The sequence below is a fragment of the Chaetura pelagica genome, unplaced genomic scaffold, assembly GCF_000747805.2.
Source record: "Chaetura pelagica isolate M959 unplaced genomic scaffold, ChaPel_1.0 scaffold171, whole genome shotgun sequence".
Classification (NCBI taxonomy): domain Eukaryota; kingdom Metazoa; phylum Chordata; class Aves; order Apodiformes; family Apodidae; genus Chaetura; species Chaetura pelagica.
This window is the reverse complement of record NW_009952066.1, coordinates 2,945,136-2,964,438: the sequence shown is the minus strand read 5'-3', so window position 1 is coordinate 2,964,438 and position 19,303 is coordinate 2,945,136. Positions and strand designations below refer to the sequence as shown.

Sequence of the window (19,303 nt, the reverse complement as noted above, 5' to 3'; positions counted from 1 at the left end):
TCTTTCCCTTCTCCCCTCATTGTTTCCAGCAATTTTAGTTCATGGTCTTCTTGTACCTCCCACAATCATCCACAGGAGAACAGCATGGGAAGAGAAAACCCCAACATCGGTTAGACTGCCTGTCAGTCATGATTGCTACTACATCCCTCTGCAATAATCAGACCTGTCCAATGATTTGAGTTTCCCTCTTCCTTGATCTTCTATCCAATTGTTCACACTGGGCTCCCTTCTACTTCCAAAGTAGGGCCTGGTCCAGATGAAAATGTCAGTGGAGCAGGAAGTACTGTTTTTGTGCTGCAGAGAAGCTGAAGAGTTCCTGCTTTCCTACTGTGTCTGTCTGGTGCTCCATAGGTTTTTCATGATGGATTTCCTTCTCTACTTGACCCCTCATTATGCTGCCTTGTTTTAATACTCTCATATATGCTGTCCCAAATTCGTGTTTACATTAAAAATAATACTTCTTCAGTGTAGAATCTCATTAATGCATTTTCAGATGCCTGTAAAACCCTTTATCTAATGCAGTAAATCTAATATTGAAGGAAACATAAGTTCCTAGCTTTGTAGGGGCATGACTGAGTACAGAATTACTTTAGGAAACAGGTGAAAAAATTAAGCTGTATGGGTTTGTTATTGTGTCGACTACACTATGAGAATCAGTTTTTCCACAGGAAATAGACAGGTACGTAATTGGGAGCCATCCCTCCTGTGCTGAAGAACTGCAGTGCATGATCCAATGGCAGCCTTCTTCAAGCTTCTGGCAGTGAGTTGTTTAAATATTTCAGCAGTGCATTGAAGACACTCCATCTGGGTTTGAAAGTTGAATGCACATTAGCATTTCTAGGTCACAGTGATTAAAATGTATGGCTCCTAGGCTACAAGGTACAGAACTATAGAACTTGTTGAAACAATGTGTTTAGCCCTGTGACTATGATAAAAAAGAAGTAGTAATGTGATGTCTTTATTCACATCATTCTCTTAGTTGGTCATTGTTGTTTGAATTCGCTTTGGAGACATTGGTGACATTTTACCAGCCAAAAACATAGTGATGGATGTCTGAATGAAAAAAAACAAAACACAAGAATATCTTTGCCTTAAGGAACATCTCTGACTTTTGAGTTGTTGACAGACAGACATGAAAGAGGTGTAGGGATCAGCATGTAAGAAAATGGCCAGATGCCAGCAATTGCTGCTTCTGTTCTTGGCTCTTCACACCACTGTCTTGCTGCAAGTCCCTGAACATGTAATTTCACATTTCTGTATTTATTTCCTCACTGAGGCTTTTTTTAATTCTAATTTTTGTTTTTTTATTTATTTAAGTGGAAATCATTTACCCTTTCTCCTATGCTGAGTGTGATGGATTCTCTAGAACCTATTGTCTGGGCTAACTTGCCTCTCCAACTATCAGTATGTAAAGCAGACATCTATCATCACCAATTAATCTTATCTGAGAGTTCAAGTTGACAGATGCATTTGTCATTATCATATTGTAAAGCATCTCCCAAGCTTCTCTCTTCACATGGAAGCTGCCCAAGCATGATTATTTTTTTTTGAGGACACTTTCTCAAAATAGTCTCTGGGTTGGTACTGTTAGTGGAGGTTTTAATAATATTTTCAGTTCTTCAATATGTGATCTCTTTAGTGCATATGCAGTGTATAAAGCTTTGCACTGAGGAAAGTCTCCCAGTTTCCCTGAACAAAATAATTATTTAATTCTATTTAATTCAGTACATAATGTTAATCTAACTTGTAAGTTCATTTCTCTATGGTGAGAAAGCTGCTTGAGGATTGTCAGATATATATCTCACTCTCCTGTTGATGTGAATACTTTACAGTCTCATGTGTTGCAAAAAACTTGGTCTTTTAAATGTTATTTCTTTATTACACATAAACATATTCAGAAGCTCACAGTATGTGCTAAATGTACTCTATACACAAGTTCATTTTGTATAAACTTATTCAGAAGACAAGGTTGCTCTGAAGTACAAGGTTACTTTGAAGTCATTTGGGAAGGTTTATTGAAAGTTGCAAACAAAGGGTCCCTGGAGGCACTAATAAAATATTGAAAGACTGCTTACACTTAGGACAGTGGAAACTACATAAATATAACTGACCTTCCTCTCTAGCTCATTGCCAAATTACCAGTGTTTATCTCATGATGTGAAGCTCCCTCAATACCAGAACAAAATATTTTCAGAAAGAGAGTAATCACAGCTGAGATACCTGCTTTAAATAGGCTTAAATTAAAGGTGATTTCTGGCAAAACAGAACATGGTAGAACACACCTTAAGGAAACATATTCCAACATTTTGTTCTTAAGGATGTTAATATCTACAAAAATAGATTCCATTCAAAAAAACAAAGTATCAACCCAGTATTTTCTTCAAGTAGTGATCAATCTACTTCCAAACTGATGTATTACATGAAGGATACTTGTTTTAGAAAAGGCTGTTAACTAGGTTTTTTTATGATATTTTTAAAATATTTTTTTCTACTGGCAGTAGCCTGCCCTTCATTTAAAACACATGTAATTCAACTGCAAAAAACAACAACAAACCAAACCCCAAAATATTATTTGAAACTCCAAGTGGCATATATTTTAGTTATTTATTTATATAAACTTCCTCAAATAAATGTGTTCTAACTTCTCTGCCACTGTTGTGACAGGCTTTAAATAATTAATTTGTGTCAAGCATGTTTGCATGTTTTTAGAGGCAGTTTTTACTTTGCTTATCTAGTTGCAAAAACCTAATCTTTGACAAAACACTGATAAAGGCACTGCTTCATTTTTTCAATTAGCATCTGATCCACTAGCAGTACAAGAGCTAGAGGGCTCCAGGAGGTGGGGATGGGCACTATCTGCTACTTTTGCTATTTGAAGATATAAACTAAGTAAAACTGAAGGTTACATTTGCTCTTTAAAATATGTAAGAAGTACTTATTGATCTTTGTGTTTGGTTTAATATAGTTAATATTTTTTATTACTTTCACAGCATAAAGGAGGATTCGCTGCTATACAGCTAATAGAATATTTTCCTCCTGGTCTTATTATTGAAAGTTGTCATATGTGAAAAATGTGTTGCTTGATTTCAGTTTGTTGGAAGAAGCTTATAGCATGATTAAACTGAGAGATTCCTTGTAGGCAAACTTTGATAATGGGAACAAATCAGACTGTCATTTTCTGTGGTGTGAAGAAACCTTATATAACAATCCTTAGAGAGCAGGTGATTTGGTAGACCACAAGTTAGCAAATACTTTATCCTTTTTAGGATCAACTTCTCAAATTTTGGTACTAATGCTAAATCACCACTCATGCTTATGCATTTACTTTTAGAGGAAAAATAATTCATAGCATGCAGCTTCTCTGTAGACTTAATGATGTTTTCTCCTACAAATACATACATCTTGAAAAAAGTAAGCAAATGGACTGCAGTATTAAACCAGTACCAAAATGAGTCCAAATCCTATAAATAATATAATGAGTTTAACCTGAGGCTTTTTTTTAAAAAAAAAAAAAAAAAAAAAGATTGGTGTAAAGTTGAAATAAAGCTGTAATGATTGAGCTGCTTTAAACAGGAGAAAAACATACCGTTACAGATATTTGGGTTTTTCCATGTGTCATCTCTGTTTTATCCAGACCAAGTATGAGTTATTTACTTTACAAGTAGTTCCCCGCTTTCTTCTGACAATGAAAAAAGGTAATGGGTATAGCCTGTACCTGTTCAGGATATGCATTATTGGATGCTATCCATTTATTGATCTCATGGAAATCCATTAACTTTACTATCCCTCCTAATGGCCTCCTATAAAGTACTGTCAAATTGGATCCCATGGGATTGCCAAGGAAAGTATAAGGACATGGGGGAGAGGAGCACCTGTCTGTTGCAATAACCTTTGCTTCCACAAGTTGCAATGTCAAGTGGGTATTTTTTCTTGAAGTCTATGTCAGAAGTACTTCTGAGTCATTTCTCTTGCATTAATGCAAGGGTATGAAATCACACATTATTGCTGCTTTGGGAAGTAGGCTGAAGCACTTTTCAGGAGGTGACATTCAAGGTAGGTGTTGGGTGAAGTTGGCCCAGAGTGATTTGCCAGTTCATTCTGTAGCACAGATTTTCTGGTGGAATTTCATTGCTGAGCCAGCTAGCATCCACCCAGCATTTTGCTTCATTTAAACATCCATGTTTGGAACAGAGCCAAACTCCCAAGTGAACCTTTTTGATTATCTAATGTTAAAAAAACATAAAGACTCATACTCCTGCAGCCTTGGCTTCTCAAATGACTCGGTCTGCTTACACTAAGAGAAGAGTTTGTTTTTAAACATGGCATAGAGCAGACTAAACTTGGGTAGACTTACCCCAAACCTTCAGTGTAATCTTTTCTTAATGAAACTATTTTGATATGGGAGAAGGGAAACATTTGAGTAGTTGGATAATTTCACATTTCTTTTGTGCAAGTATTATAAAGTAGGGGTTATTTACCATCTTCCTCAGACATCTGAGAGTATCTGATCACTACTGGATCATTCAATAAGAAGCTTTTCTTTACTTGTGCATGTTTTTTCTAGTCAATCCCCTATTCAGGACATATGAATGCTAATTCTGTATTTGCCACTAACTTTAGCTCCTTGTGCCATTTCTGTATTGTTTCTTTGTCAGTTTGTGCTTTGACTCGCTGCGTATATTAATAGAACTAGAGATATTATGACCTTATGTAACAGTTTAAAAAGTTAGGATTATTAGCTGTAAAGATATTTCTGCATTTAAGAGAGTGTAGGATTACTGTTACATCTGTGCATACACTGGTATTTCTGATAAGGTTGCTATTATGTGAACATTATAAACAGTTACTTGCATTTATGTATATAAAATGCACACATCTAATATGCTAAAGTGATTTCAATGCTTTCAGGCTGTGATTGCTGAAGCTCAAAAATGGTGCAACAAATTCTTACTGCAACATGTTTTTCTGTGAGAAATTTTATGTTCATTACCTGAGCACTCCTGCCTCAGTTTTTGGTCACTTTGTTAACCAGTTGCAACATAGTTGTTTGCTTAGATTATAGCAGCTAACACTCTAGTCTCACTTTTTATTTTTTTTATTTTTTATTTTTTTTCCCCTATTCGGGGGAGTCCTGGGGGATGGTTAATTTTAGCCTTTATATTTCTGGTGGCTGGAACACATATGTTCTCTGCCCTGTACAACTGCCACGTTTCACTCATTAACTGTATATTTCAGCTGCACTGTCTGTTTTCTGTGGGAACTGTGAAGATATGAGATGCTATTGCATTTTGAAAGACAGAAAACAGTATCTCAGTAATTCCCCTAAGACTGCCAGGCTGGTAGGAAGGCCTTTAATAACCACAGCTTATGTTTTGTTCAATTCTGTTGTTTTAGGTTCAATGGATCCAAAGGACTTTCTGAGGGAAGCACAAATAATGAAGAATTTGAGACATCCAAAGCTTATACAGCTTTATGCTGTCTGTACTTTGGAGGACCCAATTTATATTATTACTGAGCTGATGAGATATGGGAGTCTTCTAGAATACCTTCAAAGTAAGCAAATAAGTATAAACTCATTTCAAGGGGTGCTACAGCTGTCAGTTTAGTAAATACACTAACATTGTGGTTTAATATAAAAGCTACATTATTTTTCATGCATGAGGATGTGAAAAGAGGAAAGAGGATTATGAATTTTTGACGTGCCAAAGTATTTGAGAAGACAATCACATTCACAGTTTGATTCTTGCCTTATAGTACCCCACATTTTTCCACCCAGTTCTATGAGTAGCTGGGAACATACACTGACAGTATAAAAATATAAGCATCCAGAAGGATAGGTCATCATATTTGACATGAAATAGAGGCACTTCCACAAAATGTACTTAACGGCTTTGAGATCTATTACTAGGCAGAAATAGCTTTTCACTGTGTATTTGTCCCTTGCCTATCGTATCAGGGCTTTTATCTTAGCAGCACTTCAAAGTGCTCTTTTGAAAGTGAGTAATAATTAAAAATAAAATTGTATAGTGTGGGACAAACTAGCATAATGATTGCACCCCTGCTATTGAGAAATGCTTGATTCTACTGTTGTTATCCATTTTCAGTTTGGCAAATGTCTCTGAGATGCTAAGTTTCTGTAAAGCTGTAATGGTCTCTTGAAGACAAAATATTTGCTGTGATCATCGTCCTAAATTTCTTCTCTGTCTCCAGCCCATAAGGCAAAGCTCTGTGAAATACCTCAGGCACTATTTACCATGGCACATTCTTTCCCCCGTTTTCTCTGTGGGACCATTTCTTAAGAGAGGCTCAGTCCAGGGAGAATTACAGCTAAAGGCATCTCTGGTAGAGGGACAGCCCCACCAGGATCTGTGCAGAGAGGGGCTGCAACGAGCTTTGGCCAGATTGCTCACAGTTTTGTAGGCATTTAGTGACCAGGGATAGGGAGGCACAAATTTCCTTTAAATTCTCATCTCTGGTGCCTTTGTGTGCAGATTGCTGCTTATATGATTGAAAGAGCCTGGCACATGAGGCAATGATTGCTGTGCATGAAAACATTTATTACACTGGAGAAATTGCTTTGAAAAAGCCAGGATGAGTCACAGCTATTGCAGAAGTGAAAATTGTCTTGTTTGTGCATGGAGTACAACATGTGCAGGGCACATCAGCACTGCAGCCTCTGTGTAGATCTCAGAGAGACCGTGAAAGCCAGTTGGTTTCCAGGCAGCTGTCACAGTAACTAAAAAAGGCCAGTTGAAACCTGGTGGTTTCAACCACTGAAGCCTAGTGGTATCTCTCCTTGTCTGATGGCCTATGCACAGGGGGATAGATACATAGAAATGAGGGGTGGAGGTAGAGATCCTTTGATAGCTATAGGTCGGAGAAAAAGTTGTTCCTGTCTATGAGAGTGAGTGCTGTCAGCTCTGTGACTGGAAGTGATCTGTATTGGTTGGCAGTCAGTGCACAGCCCTTGATGAGCTTACTTGAGGCTCTGCTACTGCAGGAGCTAGGAAAACATTTCCAGAAGGCTGCAGTCTCTGTGTGCACTGTAGGTAAATATGGCAAACTGGCACAGAGGGGAAGTCCAGAGATCATTCTTTGGTTAAGTTTCCCCTCCCAGAAATGCATAATATGTTTTTCCAGGTTTAATAAAGCCCTGATACTTCATGCAAAGTGACTATAGCATTCCACCAAAATGACGGCTACTTAATAATGATAAGCATGTGAGTTCCCTGTGCACCCTGTGAATGTACTTCTTGTTGAACACTGCTATGCAGAGTTATTGAGCTGCGACCAAGATGAGAAAAAAGTTACTGAAAAGCTACTGAAAATTTTGTTATTGGATGTGAATGAAATTGTCATAAAAGTGTGAGTGTTGTTATCAATTCTGACAGACCTTGGGCTTGTCCCGACAGGGACACAGTCCTGAAGTTTAGCGAATTATTACAGAGGCAATGCTCTCAACTGAGGAAAGTGCTACTTGCTCATTTATTTATTTATTGTCAGGCATCTGTCAATGAAAATATTTTTCTGTCTTTCCTATATGAGATATTGTGATTGATTCCTTAGAACAGGGTGCAGAGCCCAAGCTTTCTTTAATATTTTCTCTAATAAATTTTTCATATAAGGGTGATAGTTTTGTAAAAAAAAAAACTAAATGAAAAAAGACATGGAGGCACTACATTTTCTTTATAGGAGAAACAATAAGCTATGGGAAGGTTTTATAAATTCTCATGTAGTGCCTGGTTTGCAGTGGGGAAGTTATATTAATTTTGGATTTTTTGTTGTATTTTTTCTTTCTTCAAAACACTTTAAAACAAACTAAAGTACATGTGTACCCATATGAATAAAGGGGTAAACTCTTCCAACCTTCTCTGAACCAGCCAGGTGGGAGCTGCCTCTGGTTTGGAAATCTCTGTAGTTGTACTAATGCAGTGCTGTGGTTGAACTTGTGTACTTTGGCTGGCCCAGTCTGGGATTTTGGTATACTTAGGAATCTTTATGAGACAACCATGCATGATTTTCACATCCGATCCCAAAGAACTCTGTGCTTTCATCCTCTGTCTTTGTGCAGCTTTCAGCTCCTGATGAGCTGAGGGATTTTAAACCGAATTACACAAATTAGTTTCCAAAGCTCAGGCACTCAGGCAAGGTGATTGTACAGATATAGTTTTTTTTTTATTAAATACAACATAAGTGTCATTTTTTGATCTACATCTTTGTCCAGCAAGCTGAATAATAAATGTTGAGGTTTCCCTGTTATCAGAACTGCAAAACTTCAGAGTGTTATATTATTCTGTGGCCTGGTGATGGATTTTCTTGATGGTTAATCCATAGATTTTAACATAGACTGATTTTTTTCCCTCTTTCTTTCAAAGGTCAAGGCAACTATTGTACATATGTGTGTGAGAGAAAGACTTTCTGAGTCAACAATAGAAGTAAATAATATTAGTGCTGAATTATCATTACAATGAGTTTAGCCTCAAAAAGGAAGTAGGACAATACACATACAGGGTAAATTTAATAATTTAAAATTAGATTGTTTTACCTGTTAATCTCAGAACATCCAGATAAACAGGAAATTCAAGCCTGGAGACTGCAGAAGAGATTAGTAAAAAACAGAATTTCACACCTTTCACAAGGAATGATTGCAAGGTCAGGAGGTCATCCTGCCCTTCTTCTCTGCACTTGTGAGACCCCACCTGGAGTACTGTGTCTAATTCTGGAGCAAGTCCAGAGGAGGCCACGAAGGTAATACAAGGGCTGGAGCACCTCTGCTATGAAGACAGTTTGAGAGAGTTGGGGCTGTTCAGCCTGGAGAAGAGAAGGCTCCAAGGAGACCTTATAGCAGCCTTCCAGTACTTGAAGGGCCTACAGGAAATCTGGGGCGGGGCTTTTACCAGGGCATGTAGTGATGGAACAGCGGGTAATGGTTTTAAACTGGAAGAAGGGAGATTTAGGTTCAATGTTAGGTAGAAATCCTTTACTGTTAGGGTGGAGAGGCAATGGAACAGGTTGCCCAGAGAGGTTGCGGATGCCCCCTCCTTGGATGTGTTCAAGGCCAGGTTGAACAAGACTTTGTGCATCCTGGTCTAGTGGAGGGTGTCCCTGCCCTTGCAGGGGGGGTGGAACTAGGTGATCTTCTAGTTCCCTTCCAACCCAAACCATCCTATGATTCTATGAAAATACCAGAACTGGAGGAGGCTATGCAAACCAAAGCTAAGACTGACTTTCACTGTGAATCAATTTAAAATAAGAAACCGCCATCTAAAATATTTTATTTCTTTGACACAAAGATGGGGGGGCAGGGCACCTGTCTTACTATTTTCATATGTCTTACTATTTTCATGTGTGAAGGCAAGTTGCTGTGCTTAAAGTTCTACTACTTTCTTTGAACAACCAGTCTGTGATCACCAAATCTCTATTTCTGGGACTTGCTGATCTTACAGTGGTGGGAATTCCAATGCACATAGATTCAGAATGTTCTATGAGAGAAGCAGGCAGCTTGAAAGCAGAACAAGGAGTCCTACTGTTGAGTAGCAGCAACAGAGATAGCAACATGAAGCAATCCATCTGAAATGGACTGGAAAGTGAAAAGTGGAGTTACACTTGACAGCAGATGGTATATTCCTAGTAAGAATCCTTGGAGATCCTTTTGTCCATTTCCATCTTTGTTCGGCTTTGGCTGCGCCCAGTGAGTACTGACATTAACATTTACAGTTTGAAATCATAGAATCATTAAGGTTGGAAGGGACCTTAAAGATCATCAAGTTCCAACCTCCCTGCCGTGAGCAGGGAACCCTATCACTAGATCAGGTTGCACAAAACCTCATCCAACCTGGCCTTAATAACCTCCAGGGATGGGGCAACAACCTCCCTGGGCAACCCATTCCAGTTCCTCACTACCCTTATAGTGAAGAATTTCTTCCTAATATCTAACCTAAATCTCCCCTCTTTCACTTAAAAACCATTACCCCTTCTCCTATCACCATCTTCTATGATGAAAAGCCTCTCCCCAGCTTTTCTGTAGACCCCCTTCAGGTACCGGAAGGCCACTTTAAGGTGACCCCACAGTCTTCTCTTCTCTAGGCTGAACAGCCCCAACTCTCTCAGCCTGTCTTCATAGCAGAGGTGCTCCAGCCCTTTGATCATCTTTGTGGCCCTTCTCTGGACCCTCTTCAACAGGTCTATATCCTTCTTGTGCTGAGGGCACCAGAACTGTACACAGTGCTGCAGGTGGGGCCTCACCAGAGCAGAGTAGAGAGGCAGAATCACTTCCCTGGCCCTGCTGGCCACACTTCTTTTGATGCAGCCCAGGATGGAGTTGCTTTCTAGGCTGCAAGTGCACACTGGTGGCTCATGTTGAGCTTCTCATCTACTACCACCTCCAAGTCCTTTTCTTTGGGACTGCTCTCTAACCATTCTCCCCCCAGCCTGTATTTATGTTGGGTTGTGCCAACCCAGATGCGGAACCTTGCACTTGGCCTTATTGAACTTTATGAGGTTGGCATTGGCCCGCCTCTCCAGCCTGTCAAGGTCCCTCTGGATGGCATCCCTTCCCTCTTGGTTATGTACTTGTTGGAAACCAAACATCTGCTTTACTAACAGTAGATAAATGTCCTTTTCTTTGGAATTTGTCAGCAGCTCCTTCTGGGCTTAGATCAGCTGCTACTTTTAGATGGGACAGGCATTGTTACTCCGTTGTGATGACTTTTGCTGCATGACTTTAAATAGTGTCATTCACTAACCTCTGTCATTTGGTCGAGCTGTTCCTTTATTGTATCATGTGGCATTGTTGATTTGTGTTAGCTGTTGGAACCAGTCAGCTGTTACGATATTTGTATATGAATATCATAAATATTATGTTATCCTTGTTGTCTTCTTTTTAAACAGAAGATGCAGGCTCCCAAATCTTCTTGCCACAACAAGTAGACATGGCTGCTCAGGTGGCTTCTGGAATGGCCTACCTGGAATCCCAGAACTATATCCATCGGGATCTGGCAGCCAGGAATGTTCTTGTTGGTGAACACAGTGTTTATAAAGTGGCAGACTTTGGACTTGCGAGAGTTTTTAAGGTGAGTTGTGAGCGGGTGAATTGGCTCTACTTTAACTCTGGGGAGCAAGGTGGAAGATGTCAACTAAAGGATTAAATATAGCCTCTGAATTGCTGGATTTGGGCAAAAAGCATGCACAGGGAGAAAAGGACACCTAACTTGTTCACTTGTGTCCTCTACCTGCATTAGCCCATGCAATGTTAGAAGCTGACCTGTACCTTTATGTCAGTCTGAAGATGACATCCAGTTGTCTGCTTTCCACTCAGCCACCAAGGAAAGATCTTGGCAAGAAATACCCTTTGCTGCACAACCTTTATCCACAACACTAGTGTTTGCCACATGGAGAGAGATCACAGGACTGATGGCAAAACTATCTTCCTAAGCCTGTAAGGCAAGGCATATAAAAATGTATTGACAGCTATTTTCTCCTTATTCACTTCCCCACTGCCTCTGTGATACTTGCGAGTGCAGGTAGTAATCATAAAAGAACCTTATTCTCTCTGCGACTAATAGCAGAGTTCATAAACTGAGCTCCCAGAGCTTTAAATCTGACACAGTTTCAAATTCTTTGCCATTGTGCTGCTGTTTTTTCTCTAGCCCTTGGGGATGTAGAATGCCAAGTAAGGCTGACCAAGATAGCCCCAGGAAGGAGCTGTGGTTTAGAAGTGATTTTTCTTACCTCTGGAAATTATTTTATTAGACTTGGAAAGACTTGATTTGCCGTGTTTTATGGATTTCAATATGTAATCTGTAATTTCTGAGGCCTTACTCTTTTTATTGATTTATGTTCTTGCACTGAGAAGGAAAAACAGAAAAAAATCCTTCTGGTTCTCGTTTGTTTTCTTTCCATTCAAGCAGCAGAAATTGAAGTTCATGACAGAGCTGGATTTATTACATACTGAAGTATAGAAAAATGGCTTGACAGTAGCATCAAGGGACTTTGAAAGTGCTTTTTGCTTAATTTTGATTCTTCTAGCTATGCATAAGTTCTGATTGCACATTCTTTAACATGAAAAATATGTATTTTTAAATGAACAATGCTTACAATGGATATTTCTCCTCTCCTCACTAGAGAGGGTAATAATTTGCAGCTGTTGACTTTTCTTGTTAAAGCTGCACTTCACTAATATTCTCTGTCATAGAGTCATCTTGACAGATTTTCTTAGGAATATTAGCTCTCCTTAGCCAAAGCACTAACATGGTCACATGGAAAGATCTCAAAGGAGTAGGTGTGAGAAATTAAATCTGTATTTCTCTATTCATTGATTAGCATAATGAAATAATTTTTTGTTGCTAGAGTTGAGTATTATGCTTAAGATGCCAACTATATCAATATGTAGATACAGAACACTAACAACCAGTCTTTTCAAAACTATAGGGCATTACTGCTGGGAAATGTACCTTAAAAGCAATTTAAAAATAAAATCTTGTACACATTCACCTGGATTTGCATGTGAAAAGCCTAACCAAGGCTTAGATGAGACTGATGTACACTAACTTAGATTTAGGAATTCAAGAGAGAATAAATGTTCACAAAGTTCAGATGTCTGGGTTGTAAAGCCCAAGACATGTTTCCAAAATTTTGCAAGTAAATAATTTTCCTTTTTCTATGTGTCTTTCATCTTCATTTTACATTAATTAATTGGACCCACTGTATGCTAATATGTTAATTGAATCACTTAGAGTTTGTTCTTTGGTTGGCAAAACCTGCTTAAGTGATTGTTATCAAAGTCAATGGCCCTTCAACACTGCAATAAATCATAGAAGAGGAGTTCTGAAATTCATCAGCTCTTGCTCCTGCCTTCTCTGTTTACTGAAGACCAGACCTGAAGCCATTTGGTCTCTAGTTTCAGCAGGGTGCTTATACTGCCACTCCTGACAGACTTTTGAAATCTTGCATGCCAGGTCCAGAATTCACAGTAGCAGGTCATAATTAATCACAAACCACTCCAACACTACATCGTCACTCGAAATGATAAATGCTTTAGGAAAGTCTCTGATGAAAGATAGATAGCATTTCTCAACTGTGAGGCCCAATTCAACAATAGACTCATTAAGTATGTGCTTTAATACCATGAAAGGCTGGTGCTAGGCTAGAAGAGATTGAACACTTGCTTAGCTTTCTCAGGTGCTTAAGTGCTTTGCTGAAGCAGATCCGAAACCAGACTTGCTTTGTTTTACCTGTGACAGGTAGAAAGTGAAAATATATATGAATCTAGAGCTGAAACAAAACTCCCACTGAAATGGACAGCCCCGGAGGCAATCCACTACAACAAATTCAGTGTTAAGTCAGATGTCTGGTCGTTTGGAATACTTCTGTTTGAAATAATCACCTATGGGAAGATGCCTTATGCTGGTAAGTGCTTTTACTGAAAGAGTGATGCCTCATGTTTTGTTGCTTTAAGAATGACATAAAAAAAAAGAAGCTGAATGCCTGATGCCTGTCCTATGGGCATGTTAAAGGGTTACAAGTATAAATACAGAAAGAAGGCTCTTCAGATGAGGCCTGTTCGGTGCTTCAAACCTTCTGGCTGCCCCAGCTTCCCTAGAAGCTTTCCAAAGGCTGTAATTAGAAGCCATTCAAGCATCCTCTCTGGAGTCAACCTGCATTACACAGGCACTTCAGATCAAAGATGCCAATTCCTGGAATGTGGAAAAAGGGAAGGTTTTTCAGTCCCTCATACCACCCTCATTGTTTTTTTCAAGTTTATTTTTTTGAGGACATCTAATGGAAGAGCAGGTTATTGTAAAGTGCTACACAAACACTTCAGGAAGAAGGTGTCTGAAACATGAATCTGGGTGTTTATACCACCTTCCCTCAGGTTTTACTATTACAGTGGAGAGTCTTCACAAAGAGGAGGATTGGATCACAAGAATTAGGAATGAAATGTCACCAACCTCATAAGTGGATTTAATGGTATGAGAGCAGCAATTATTCCTAGCCCTATGAGAAATGCTCAGGGAACCATGGCTTCAATAACACAAGACATCAGTGAAATGATGTGACTGTGACTAATTTTGTGATGGTGAGAACACAAGGGAAGAACTAAAGCTAAAAAAAAAAAAAGTTATGCTGCATCCATACAAGCCTGAAGGCTGGTATGTTTGCCATAAACTACATTTCACAAGGTCCCAAACTGATATTTCGTGTAAAGGAAAAATTGATTCTGCTTTCTGATTCCCAATCTCACTTCCTGTGAAACCCTTTTGGAAAAAAAAATAATAAAAAAATCCTCAGCTCTTTCTTATATAAATCATAGATGTGTGCAAATGCACATACCTGTAAGAAAACTATTCCAATACAAATGGAATGTAACACCATGATTCTTGGTATTGTCTGAAAATATGTTCATCATTATCTCTTTTCAAAGGCAGAGTTTACCTGTAGCTTTACAGTGGAAAATGTGGTGTTTGGTTTTTTGTTTTGGTTTTTTTTTCCATGGCTATGTGCTTACTTGCTATTGCTTTCAGGAATTTGTCCTCAGTAATCAGGTAGGGTAAGAGGTTATGTTGATCCATGCTGATAGTGCGTAATGTACAGAGGAAACTTCATTCAGAGATCTAGGGAAAAAAAGTAAAGAGTATTCAATTCAAGATTGAATTTAAAAAGTAGAAAATGAAAAGGGAAGGTGGCAATAGTCTTGATAGATAAAGGTATAGCAAAAGTAGGGGACTGGTTTCTTCTCCATGACCTGTGGTGACAGAGCAGGCAGGGTGCACCGGTGGAAACTTGATTCTGACATAGGGAAAACTTTCTAAACATCAGAAAACTTCAGCAGCAGGACAGATTTTCTTGAGAGATTTTGGAGTTACTGAGACTAGAGGGATTTAGTTTAAGCAAAATAGGTTTCAGATTAGTTTTGGCAAACCCAGGAGAGTGGAGGAAAAGTCTCACACCCAGCTCTGCCTCTCAGACGGCACAGTTAGAGTGAGTGTGTTGGGAAGTGCTGGAGGCGGTTTTTAACTGCTGATTTGGGATCCTCCAGTGGCTCTTCTGGCCTGCTGCCATTGAAGGGGACCTGCCAAGGCCAGCTCTGCCCTCAGAGTGCATGTCTGCCTCACAGAGGCCCTTGGCTTATCTAGGTAAGAGATCAGGATATGTGGAGTCACTGAATAGACTCTGAGTAATCCAGTTAACTCCTGTTGGCTTGCAGGTATGCCAGGACAACAGGTGATCCAGATGCTGGATAAGGGGTACAGACTCCCTCAGCCAGAGACCTGCCCAGCGCCATTCTACGAGCTGATGCAGCAATGCTGGAACGCAGAAGCAGGTGGCCGGCCCACCTTCGAGGACCTCTGTGGGCAGCTGGAGTCCTACTTTGAGTCCTCTTCCTATGCCCAGGCCCAGGCCGTGGTGAAGTGAACTCCCAGTCTGGGGCTACCCAACATGGCTGAAGAAGAGGCCATGAAATCAGCCTAACCTCAGTCGTGGAGGTCGTTAGGGTGTGTGGAGGAATTGTACCTTGTGATCCCTGCACTGATACTCAACGATACTTAAAATTTTTGCTGCTGGCAAATAATTTGCAGGACTAAGCATCAGGAAGCTGGAGGGGTGGGGTCTTCTTAAAGATAAGATGCCTTCTATTTATTTTTTAAGAATGAAATGAGTGTTGCTCAATAGCCATTGTAGTGTTTTGTAATTTCTTTATTTGAATAATTATTTGCTCTTCCTTAGATTTTTTTGTTCCTACCAGGTTGTTCTCATGAAAGAATGTGATGGCTCTGCACAGCAGGATCTGTGCTTCCAGAGTCCTCTAATTGAAAATAAATAAATAAACCAATAATCCTGTGACTGTGATGATGATTGAATCCAGGTTAATTGCCTTGCTTAGACTTGAAGTACCTGTGCTTTTGCTATATTGGAAAATAAAACAGATGTTCATGGGAGAAAAGGAATTATTTTCTTCAGTGGATGCAGAGTGATCTTTTTTGGTTTGCCTACTGTTCCTCCTTTACAAGAATAAAAAAGATTATTATTAGATTATTGAAGTTGTTTGTTCTTAATGCTGTTAAATAATGCCATGGAACCAATGAGTTATGGTCCATTGAATCATAGAATCATAGAAAGGTTTGGGTCAGAAGGAACCTTAAATATCATCTAGTTCCAACTGCTCTGCCATGGGCAGGGGCACCTTCCCCTAGACCAGGTTGCTCAATATCCCATCCAACCTGGCCTTGAAGTTGTAAGGATTTGTTTTATGGTCCTTCATTTTAGGGATATTGAAGGGAATGAAATATCAACATGAATTCAAGACTGCCTTAACCTTTCAGAGTGACACCCTTTTCTAACCTGCTGTCCAAATAACAGACTCTCTCCAACAAGATTAGGTCCAGGGCAGATCTAGGTTTTTTTTGCAGAGGAACTAGAGATATTTTGATCTTCTCCAGAAGTAACTTTAATATAGGAGAGATTCAAATAATAGGTAACCTATTTTATTTTGTTGCATGGGGAAATGGAGCCCAGGTGCTTCTGCTAGCAGTCTTTACAGCTACAGATTTTAGATTATTTTATAAATTCTTCTAATTAGCTACAATATCAGTTCTGCTAAAGTCTGGTATCACTGTGACAGTTTTCTGTTCTCAGTTGTGAGGCTTAGAGAACCAAGTTTCAATTATATACTGATGATTCATCAGTTATTTAACAGCATAATCCAGGAATTAAGCTGTACTACGTTAACATTGTGTGAGCTCAGTATAAGCATGCTACCATTTTCCTCTAATATCAAAAAAAGGTATAAATAAATGAAAAGATTAATTACTTTAAAGGCTGGGTAGCTTTTATTAAATTTTAAAAATTTTCTTCTCTTTATACTTTAAATCCATTATTCTATAATCCATTATAGAAGCATTCTCAGTGCTTCTAATTTTTAATTTCCTTCTCCCCTCTACTTTTGGAAGGTACTACACCTTTTTTTTTTTTTTTTCTTCTTTCATACACATCCCTTATACAATTGATATTCAAAACTCCTTTCTGTATTTATTGTTTGTTTACTCTTTTTATCTTACTACATTTAGAGTTTTTCTAGCATTCTGTTTCTGTTCACCTTCATTTTCTGTGCAGCACTTCTCCCTTCCAGCCCTCTTTATACTAATTACACATGTAAAGCATGAAACAGTGACAATTAATTAGCTGTCATAGTATGCATGCAACTTTGGAAAGTAATCATCCACTCTGAAAGAAAAAGAGGTTAAATGAATTTGCCAAACCCATCCTGACAAGAATTGGCACTGAACTGAGAGACTACCTGGTGAAGTCTCTTGCTGTCCTCTGTCCATACTTGTTTTGAGACTCATGCTACCTACTGGCTTGTGGCCCCAACAAAATGTTACTTTATGATTATTTTTCAGTGGTGTCCAGTGATAGGACAAGGGGCAATGGGTGCAAACTGGAACATAGGAGGTTCCACATAAATATCAGGAAGAACTTCTTTACTGTGAGAGTGACAGAGCCCTGGAACAGGCTGCCCAGAGAGGCTGTGGAGTCTCCTTCGCTGGAGATATTCAAACCCACCTGGACACGTTCCTGTGTGTTGTGCTCTGGGTGACCCTGCTCTGGCAGGGGGATTGGACTAGATGATCTTTCGAGGTCCCTTCCAACCCCTATGATCCTGTGATTCTGTGATTATCAAACCTCCACCAATCCATGGGTCTCTCATCTGACTTGGAGCTGCATTTAACACCGTTGCCATCTGTGGTTAACAAATCCCACAGAGTAGGTCTATATGATAAGAGTAAGAATGCTGTTATTTGGAAAGACCTCAAGCATCAGACTTTCAATCTTGATGCTTAAGCTCCATTTCTAACTTTTTCAGGCTTCAAATATTAAAAATTTCAAAAAACAAGTTGTCTTTGCCCAACTAAAAAAACCCCATTTTGATAAAAGTAATATAATAAAAGGCTCAGACCTCTGCAGTCCAGAGGAGATGAGTTGCCAGGAAGACGAAAGAAAAAAAAAATCTGACAGCAGGGAAATAGCAAAATGTTCAGAATTCCAGTTTATGCCAGCTGGTCTAAGCTGTCCTGTGCTGGTCTCTGCCTCAAGTAGAAGTTAGCAGGATTCTATGGGCCTCCACTGAAGTGACACCAGTATTTCTGCAGAAAGCACACCTGTACAATAAATATCTTCCTAAACCAACTTAGAGAGAATATGAGGTCTGTTTGTTCTGTGAAGGTGGATATTTTGTCACCCTAATTTTTCCTATAGTCAAAGGAGAAAGAGGTGAATGAGATGGTGAATCAGTGCACCAAAATTGCAGTTCTCCTCTGAAACTCCCATGGTGGGCTTTCTTTTTGCTGCTGTAAAGATACACTAACTGTGACCTCATGAACCACCTCTAGCTGATTGGAGCAGAAGCTGCAAGTGAGTTGCACCCTGCTGAGCTGTGTGAGGAGTGGGTGCACGTGTGTGATGGCCTCCAGAAGATACAGCCTGGCATACTGGTCTGCTGCTGGCAGGTGCACCCCCTTGCTGCTGTATCCTGCTGTTTGATCTCTTGTGTTTTTCTTTGCATGCTTGCACAGCTGCAGCTAGTTAATAGAGTTTGGATCTGCCAGCTGCCTCTAGTATGCACTGGCCCAGGGTGGTAGACAAACAGCAGCACTGGCTGAAAGCAAGCAGTAGGTTCACTTTGATGTCTCTCATTATAGGCACTGCATCAAAGAAATGTATTTTATATTCATTTTGAGGCAGCCTGTGCATGTTTGGCCTGCCCAACGTGATGCAGTGTAGGTGAAGATGTGGAATCATTGTTAGTCTTCCAAACCTGAACACCGTTTTCACCCCATTGGTGTGTGCCCTGTGACCAGTTCACCCTCTTTTCTTAGCAGAAGTGGAAAGCAAGGCAAGGCATGAAGGCAGGTGCACTACAGGACCAGGATGCTCATTTTTCTCTTGCACTGTTGTTGCGCTGAGAAAATCTGGTGGCTGATAAAGCTCCTTTGCCACTACCAACAGTCCAGCTGAGGCCAAACTTGGAAATCCCAGATGCTGCTATGAGATCAAGTAGTTACTTCTGGCTCAAATCCATGCACTTGCACTTAGTTCCTTATTTTGCCTGTCCATAAGCTGCTGTTATGCCAGTGAAATGCTGCCACCCTAGTATGAACTCGAGCTCTGCATGTCTTTTTCCTTGGGCTGACAGGGAAATAAACTAGAGGAAAAGCAGCAATGAAATGGAATCAGAAAAACTCTGGAAAGAAGGAACAATATGGAAAATTAATAATTTGTTTTCAGCTCTTTCTCCCCAGGTTTT

At 39.6% G+C, this 19,303-nt stretch overlaps 1 protein-coding gene across 1 annotated transcript in view; it reads left to right on the top strand.

Moving 5' to 3' along the window:
• Nucleotides 1-15,414, top strand: part of FRK (fyn-related Src family tyrosine kinase) — a 53,513-nt gene extending 38,099 nt beyond the window's left edge. Inside the window, exons 5-8 of the mRNA XM_010004761.1 lie at nt 5,395-5,553; nt 10,891-11,072; nt 13,242-13,407; nt 15,206-15,414. Of these exons, the coding sequence (XP_010003063.1) occupies nt 5,395-5,553; nt 10,891-11,072; nt 13,242-13,407; nt 15,206-15,414 (716 nt within the window). The remainder of the gene's footprint in view (nt 1-5,394; nt 5,554-10,890; nt 11,073-13,241; nt 13,408-15,205) is intronic.
• The last annotated feature ends 3,889 nt before the right edge of the window (nt 15,415-19,303 follow it).